The sequence below is a fragment of the Dermacentor silvarum genome, chromosome 8 (assembly GCF_013339745.2).
Source record: "Dermacentor silvarum isolate Dsil-2018 chromosome 8, BIME_Dsil_1.4, whole genome shotgun sequence".
Classification (NCBI taxonomy): domain Eukaryota; kingdom Metazoa; phylum Arthropoda; class Arachnida; order Ixodida; family Ixodidae; genus Dermacentor; species Dermacentor silvarum.
The window spans coordinates 183,495,974-183,504,450 of NC_051161.1; the positions used below are offsets into that span (position 1 = coordinate 183,495,974).

The following is an 8,477-nucleotide window of genomic DNA, read 5'->3' on the forward strand; positions in this document are numbered from 1 at the left end:
GTCGGGCTTCGCCCCGGCTTCTGTCGCTGCCGAGACAGGCAGCAGGACCACGGCGTTCATCGCCGTTCGTCACCTGCTCCACCTGGTCAAACTGCTCGACCTGGCAGTTTAATTTCAAGTTCAGTCTCGCAGAAGACACCTACGCGCAGGACTCGATCGACCTGCCGTGGCTTACAGCGATGTCCTCGGAGGCTGGGCTACGTGGCGGATCCTGCCGTGGTCGGGCTTCGCCCCGGCTTCTGTCGCTGCCGAGACAGGCAGCAGGACCACGGCGTTCATCGCCGTTCGTCACCTGCTCCACCTGGTCAAACTGCTCCACCTGGCAGTTTAATTTCAAGTTCAGTCCCGCAGAAGACACCTACGCGCAGGACTCGATCGACCCGCCGTGGCTTACAGCGATGTCCTCGGAGGCTGGGCTACGTGGTGGATCCTGCCGTGGTCGGGCTTCGCCCCGGCTTCTGTCGCTGCCGAGACAGGCAGCACCACCGCGTTCATCGCCGTTCGTCACCTGCTCCACCTGGTCAAACTGCTCGACCTGGCAGTTTAATTTCAAGTTCAGTCTCGCAGAAGACACCTACGCGCAGGACTCGATCGACCTGCCGTGGCTTACAGCGATGTCCTCGGAGGCTGGGCTACGTGGCGGATCCTGCCGTGGTCGGGCTTCGCCCCGGCTTCTGTCGCTGCCGAGACAGGCAGCAGGACCACGGCGTTCATCGCCGTTCGTCACCTGCTCCACCTGGTCAAACTGCTCGACCTGGCAGTTTAATTTCAAGTTCAGTCTCGCAGAAGACACCTACGCGCAGGACTCGATCGACCTGCCGTGGCTTACAGCGATGTCCTCGGAGGCCGGGCTACGGGGTGAATCCTGCCGTGGTCGGGCTTCGCCCCGGCTTCTGTCGCTGCCGAGACAGGCAGCAGGACCACGGCGTTCATCGCCGTTCGTCACCTGCTCCACCTGGTCAAACTGCTCGACCTGGCAGTTTAATTTCAAGTTCAGTCTCGCAGAAGACACTTACGCGCAGGACTCGATCGACCCGTCGATGCACTCGGGGATACAATTCGGCAAGCACAACAACGAAGGCATCGACCCGTACGAATTCGCCCAGCTTATCATGACGTCGGGGATGGTCCTGTCCGACGAGATCACGTGGCTCGCTTTTCACAGCTGCTACGACTTCGCTTACATGCTGAAGCTGCTGACGAGTGACAACCTGCCTGCGTGCCAAGTTGAGTTCTTCGAGCTTCTGGAAATATACTTCCCGGCCATCTACGACCTCAAGTGCCTCATGAAGGACTGCAGAAACCTGAGAGGTCTGCAAGGGCTGGCCGAGCAGCTGCAGGTTGAACGAGTCGGGCCACACCACCAGGCGGGCAGCGACAGCTTGCTGACGGGCATGGCGTTCTGCAAGATGCGAGAAGTGTACTTCCAAGGCTACATCGACCAAGCCAAGTACTGCGGCCACCTGTTCGGCTTGACCAAGCCGGAAATCGCGCACCCGCAGTTCGGCGAAGAGGCCGAGAACAACGCGCCCATGGCCTTTGCGGTGGGTTCCAGCGCCGTCCAGCAAGATTGATTGGGTCGGCGGACTGTGCCGCATCCGCTTTCCAACACTGGTCCCGGCGTCGCCCAGCCCACTTCCATCTTCGCGTCTCGTTGGACTGGACCGCTGCCGTTTACCCTGACCAGTATTCATGTCTGAGGAAAAATTGTGTAAACGGCGTATTTGAACTTAAGTGAGCAAAACTGACGTATTAGATTTCGCAGTAGAACAAATACCCCTATTCACGGGAATAAAGTAAGAGCTTTAATTACTGCGGAACTGCGAACCGACGTTGATTTTGCCGACTGATGGGGCATTTACAGCACTCGATCAGACTGGATTTACAGCAGTTAGATATGTATCGTGAGCCTGGAAGACGGGAGGCGGGGGGGTATACCGTACGTATTAATTTTGCTCGATTCCATATGTATATATTCCTTTATTATCATCCATCCACCATTCGAAACCGGCCGATGTTGGTGGTGAAGCAGGAAGAGCGCCGCTGGGACAACAGACAGCGCGAAGCTTGGACGGTCGTGACTGCGCACCTAAATGTTTAATAAATTAAGTCATCACAATGTGCATCTTGGTTCCCACCTAAATCATGTCTCATTAATGCTCATATATAACGTAACAAGTTAGCAAACAATAAATCAACACGGAAACATAAGACTTGAAACCGCTGCGCAGCATGCGTGCATGTGTACACCTTCTCGTCTTCCAAATCTATAGTTACCCTTCAGCACGGTCTGCATTTGACGTATCACTTCTGTTCGGACAATATTGATTGTAAATAATATGAAGATTGACATACAAATGCACTCTTTCTTTCTCTCTCTATTTTAAAGCGAAGCTTTATATGTCTATAGGCGAAATCGTATATGGCTAGGCGAAATCGCCTGTGTATACAAAATTATCATCATCAGCAATGGCTCTAGCGTCGTCGTCTTCTTCCGCAGCTGGCTCATTGGCGCCCCTCGGGTTGCGCTCGTGCTCGTGCTTGGCACGTGCTCGTGCCACTGCTCCCGCGTTCGTCGTCGTCGTCTTCCACAGCTGGCTGCGTTGCCGCTCGTCATTCCAGCGTAGAATTTCACTTCTCCTCTGTCGTCGTAAGGGGGAGGCCGAGTTTACGGGGGTATGAGCCATTGATTAAGGGGTATGAGGCCATTCATTATCTTACGTAACGAACAGACTTAATTTTGAAGCAATTTAATTTCGAAGAATCACAAGCGGCAATGGCGTGCTAATGCTGCTAACCACGCAGCCAAGCAAACTCGAGACATCGAACGCAAGCGACAATGGCGGACTGCGCGGGTATACCGCCAGTGACGTCGTTCTCTCCGTCGCAGCCGAGCGTGTGTGTAACCTCATAATTGAGAAATACTTTAATGTACCCTCGGGATTAGCCCAGTGATAAACACCGGCGCCGCATGTTTCAGCTTCGCTAGTTAGCCACCTGTACGGAGTGGAAGGGCCGACGAATTTTTGCCTTTTCTTTAAAAGGCAGAGATTAAGCCTTCATGCGATGAATATGCAACATCTGTCGCCAGATGCGTCTTCCTCAAGACGCATTTCAACACATCCTGGCCTATCCTGGACGCTCGCAAAATTTAGCCACTTTGTCAGAGTCGTCGTTTTCCCTTTTATTCGTTCACACGGCGCTTTGTATATCTCTGACTGCCTCAAGAAGCGAACACGGCGGTATTAATTCGACAATGTCCAACAGCGCAGCGCTCAAGACAGCCTGACAAAGAAGCCACTATTCACTTCCTGGAATCTCCGACCTTTCTTACCTCAAGATAATTGAAACTCTATATTAGCACACGTGCATGCCATTGCTGATGAGTCTGTGGCTAAGTCGATAGTGCGTCGGTTTCGGTATGCAGAGGTTGAAAGCTCGATACCCGCGGGAGTCTTAAAGCTGTCGAATTCTGCCTTGCATGCTGCCACCAGCCTTTATCATTTCAGCCAATCAGACATGCGGCTCAAAAAAGAGTGTTGCTTGCTGTAGGAGGACGTAGCCTCGCAAAAACTGCAAATTGATCAGACAGGTTCTGACAACCATTAGCGCCTGTCAGAAGATGGCCAAGTTGGCGTCCAGAGCAGGGATCTCCGAAACGCCTGGCTGTGCTATTTTTTAATTATTATGTTTATTTTGAACCACTTATGCGCAAGATTCTGGTATCCGCGAGAACACCAAGACTATGAGAGCTTTGCCGGGATAACATAGCGATCTTATTACAATTATTTTCCTTTTTCGCGCTTCATCAGTGAGCCAAGTGGTGCTCCGCCTACGATATCACCGGAATCGGCCGACCGTGAACGGTGGATGATAAAGGAATAGGATCGAGCGAAATGCATGATTACATTATACCGGCTCTCAGTTAAAGCCGTTTGACGTCCCCCTGCAAGCATCTGATGCTAAACATCAAACTACTGAGAAGTAATTCGGCAAATGTTTAGCACGCACGCCGCCCCATCGGCGCATAAGCGCTGTCACCCTGCGGTTCAATCCGGGTCGAGCGCAATCATTACGACCAAATTGATTCCGCCCCCGTCGCCGGCGGGCCAACGGATGTGGCGCAGACAGCGGCGGCTGAAGCGGCAGCCGCGCGGTTGCCCCGTTCCTTTAATGAGTTGGTGCTTGCGGAGAGCTACGTCACCGGGAACGTATAGATGGCATGGGCCTGAGCAGCTGCGGTGTGGGCCAGCCGCTGTTCGACCCCCGCTCTGCCGAGACTCGCGCATGGCGCTATTGCGCATCGGGCGCGCATCCTCCGACTGCTGCGAAGACTGCGCACCACGCACTCCCTCCTACGCGGTGCGCGGGCCGCGGGCCCGCGCGCGTGGCACCCACGTGCGAGGCAACGAAGCGAGCAAAAAAAAAAAAAAAACACACACACAAACACAAAACGAGCAGCCGCCACAAAGGTGGCGGAAGACGAACGCAACGAGAGTCGCGCCTCCACTCGACGTGCTCGCACAATGGCACGCTACGCTGAAAACGCCGAGAAAGCTGCCGCGTCGACCGAATGAGTCTCGTCCCACGTCGCGCGTGGAACGCGCTCACGCTGTCACGGGCCCGCGCGCGTGCTACGCGGCTCGGCGCCCGCCTCCTCGCCCTCAGACGTCGCCCCCGCCCCACTGTGGGCACCAAAAGTGGGCGCTCGCTCGCAGGTGTGTCCGCCTCTGCGCGGGGTCCACGGACGCACGCGACTTATTCGAGGGATGTTTTGGCACCCGGTGGCATATTTCGCGGTCCCCCTTTTTCGGTGTAGGACGCCGCATGCCGCCGGGAACTTCTGCTACCTTCGGCTGCTGCGACTCGGCGGAACCGGACGAAACCGGCGGCTCGATACATCTACAGCATAGGAGTGCGCAGGAGCGCCCACTAATGGGCGCAGCCTTCCGGCAGCTTTACTGGATCGCGTGAGCTCCATGAGCCGCAATTCGTCGAGCGTAGCAGATGGTGTCGTTCAAAATTATGTCATCCGAAATTAAGAAATACGAGGCTTGAGCGCACCATTCGGTGCGAAGTTCACCGGGTCAATAGGCCGGTGGGTATTTCTAAAAGCAGAAAGGGAATCGAGATTTTGACGGAGAATACCAAAAAGAGGTCACAACAGGAATCGCCGTCCATATTATATGAACGTTTTTTTGCGAATAGTGCCGAATGAAGCACCGAACGGGTTGGACCTCGACCCGCAGGGATCGCGAGAGATGACTGGGCAGCTTTAACACAGGGGCAGTTCTTCACTCGCTCACTATACTTCTTTAGGGCACGAGTGAAACTCTCCGCCCTACGAGTCGGCGAAGCCAAAATACACCTCTAATCAATCACCAAACGCTGTGTCTGATCTGTTGTTCAAAGTATGCACTCTCTAAAGGTATAAAACCGCTTTGCGGTGCTCGGTGCGAGCCGGGGTGGAACTGCGTGAGGCCGAAACCTCGAGGCTGTGGCGGCCTCGACTGTGCTATAAATTCAACAGCTCAGTCAACATGATGGCGCGACTAAACACAATGGGCCCAGTTAAGCGGTCCCTGGCACTGTTTCGCGCCTTCAGTTCACGAGGCGCTTGAAACAAGACCGCGAGGGCGCTGGGAAGATCATCCATTCTTTCCTGATTTTCGCCGCTTTCGAAACGGCGTTGCGCGACTCGAGAACAAGGCGTCACATTGATGCTTTGCGGTAGCTGCCACGGCCACGAGAGGATTCTCAATTTCCCTCGCCGCCGCAGATTACTCGACTTTCACCAATCTAACTATACACTTATATACGCTCTGAGCACTCGCTACACTTTTGGATAACGCTCACTATGTTTTTCTTCTCGATTTAATTGCTGTTTCTCCTTCTGTGTGGGTTCGCCGCCCGTGGTAAATGTTTGTGTGCGGGAGGAAGGGAGGGAGTGCACTTGTGTTTGTGTGTGTGTGTGTTTCTCTCTTAGGCCCTTTTTACCAGTCGAGTTCCTCGGTTCATTGGTCCTGTGATAATTCCACGTGATGTTGGTTTCGTTTGCCAACAGAATAAGTATTCAGTACGTCATTTCTGTCAGTACGCAGCACGTGGCCGAACCTTCAGTGCCTATGCCCCCTACCGCTACAACGATAAAGGCAAACAGTCCTGGAAAGGAGCAGTAGTGGCTCGGGTGAGAACCAGTTGAACCGCAGTTTGAAGAGAGGCTTCGTGAAGGGCTAGGACCCGGGCGTCGGGCACAAGGACGGCCTTTCAAGAGGCCAACTGTTGCGCGGTGAGGAAAGGAGAGAGAAGCGCTCGCTCTGGGTCCAATTAAGATTGGCCACCGGCGCCATGACAGAGCCGGCATCCCCGGTCTTCGGCGCCCCTGGAAAGGTGCCTCCGACTGAGAGAGAAAAAGAAGCCCGCGCGCGGCATTCCATCGCTGACAGCCTTGCCTGCGCGATTCCCCGCGCACACTTCGCGTCGGCCCTCTCTCCTGGCGGTCGCCGCGCGCTCGCCGGAGAGGGCACGGTGCCACCGCTGGCCCTCGAAGAAGACACGGGCGCGGCTTTGTCTTTCGAGCGCGTCGTTACGTCCGCGGCGTGGTTTCTCCTCCCGCTGGCACCACCGCCGGGTTTCAGAAATACACGTAACAGTATCGCGCTGACGTCCCCTCCCCTCTCCTCGCATCTGTCTCCTGAGCTCTCTCTCTCTCTCACCTCCCTCTCTTACTTCCTCTGCTGGCGCTGAACGCCGTCCAAGAACGCTCCGACGAACTCCGGGCTCGACTATTCTCGATGAGGAGCTGCCGCTAAAAGACCGTGCAGCGTTAAAGAAGCTAGAGCTGGCGTCAGCCCTCCAAGACGAAATGTCGCGGTAAGACTACCGTAATTCGCAGGCGCCCCTACCACGGGCTAAGTACAATAGCCAACGATACGGACCAAGTGTCGCAGGTCAATCAAGTGCCGTTGTTATACTTACAGTGGCCACTTGTGGCATTAGGCTTCGCTGCACGGTTTTAACTAGCGTATATCCCTCCCGTCGCCGGTGGTTCACCGCGGATTTCCCTGGACTTGTCTTTCCCGGACGCGTTTGCCGCAGCTGTCGCGCGATGCCACGCGGAGCTGTCACGTCTGGAACGGCATGCAGCTTGGAGCGTGTCGCGCGACCTCGTTGGCCCGGCGTCTTTAGGACCGCCCCGGGCATGCAGCTCGGGGCTGTTCGCAGGACTGCGGGCAAAGGGACGTCGCTCATGCGCTGCGCTGCCCCTCAGGGCCGCCCTTCGCAAAGGCGGGACACTTGGCTCTGTCGCAGCTTTGGCCGTGCAACGCCTTCTTCTCGCTTGCTCTTTTGGCACTGCGCAGTCGACTGTAATCGTCATTATGCTGCCGGCGCACAACTTCGACTCGAGAACAGAACAGGTGCCCAGATTTCCTCAAGGGCTTTCCCCAAGGGACAAGCTCTGCAGCTCGTCAAGAAGGGTACCTCATAAGATTAAGAAAAAAAAAAAAAGAAAAGAAGCAGAAGGAAAAGCTCGAAGACTGCACCAAATCGTTACGAAGACAAGCGGCGATGAAGTTGATGATATATAAGTAAGCTGAGAAAGCCTATAGCGTACCTATAGAAAAAAGGAAAAGAAAAGAAAAGTGATTAGGATATGTTTGAATCTGATTCGGTAGAGAGAGAGAGAAATTTTATTAGATATGGGGTTGGGTGATATCCGACATTTGCTTCGAGTGGTGATAACGACGTCCACCACCTCTGCGAGTTCAGCAGGTTAGCTTGATCGGCTCTCATCTCGAGCGCTGAGAGGGGCCACGACGACGAGGACGGTTGTAGATTTACAGAGACGATCAACGTAAAGCAGCGCACATCCCCATAAAAGCCCGCCGTGTCGAAAACCTCCTTCATCTCAGTCGTATACAAAGTATAGTACGCGTTCCAGTGTAAATTATGCCGCGTTATCGCCACGCTCCCGTTTCTCCGTTGGCCGCACTAAACATGGAAGGACATGGGTACAAGGCGTCCCCCCTTCCCGCGGCGACCCCGTTACACATACGACACGCGTGCGCGCGTGTCATCGCGCGCCGGTGACGGCGCGGGAGCGTCGCTCGGCGCCTCGTTATTTTTGAAGAGGCGGCTCGCGCTGCCCTCTCTTTGCCCCAACCTTCCCCCGCGCTCACCGTCCCTTTCGACGACGTTTCTCTGTTCTGGTGTTTGCGTGTTTGCGCGTGCGTGTTTGGCCCGGCGCGCGCCCTTCTGCGGGGACAACTGTGCACGGCCCACTGAAGTCGAACCTGGAGCCAAGTTGAGAGCCATTGACGGGGATCGTTCTTCGCCTGCTCTGTCGGGAGGGGGGAGCGGTTCTGCCACCTCTTTCGTCAAAAAAGGCGGCGCGGCGGGCCGCGCCAGATTTCGGGCACCTTGCGAGTGCACTGCAAAGAAAAGGAGATAGGGTGTTAGCGTTATCTTTGTTGTTT

The 8,477-nt window shown here is 55.1% G+C and overlaps 1 protein-coding gene across 1 annotated transcript; it reads left to right on the forward strand.

The window, feature by feature from the left end:
- The first annotated feature begins 363 nt into the window (after positions 1–363).
- LOC125947835 (uncharacterized) lies at positions 364–1,987 on the forward strand. The gene has a single exon (XM_049673268.1). The coding sequence runs from the start codon at positions 399–401 to the stop codon at positions 1,572–1,574; it is 1,176 nt and encodes a 391-aa protein (XP_049529225.1). The 5' UTR covers positions 364–398; the 3' UTR covers positions 1,575–1,987.
- Positions 1,988–8,477: the final 6,490 nt, after the last annotated feature.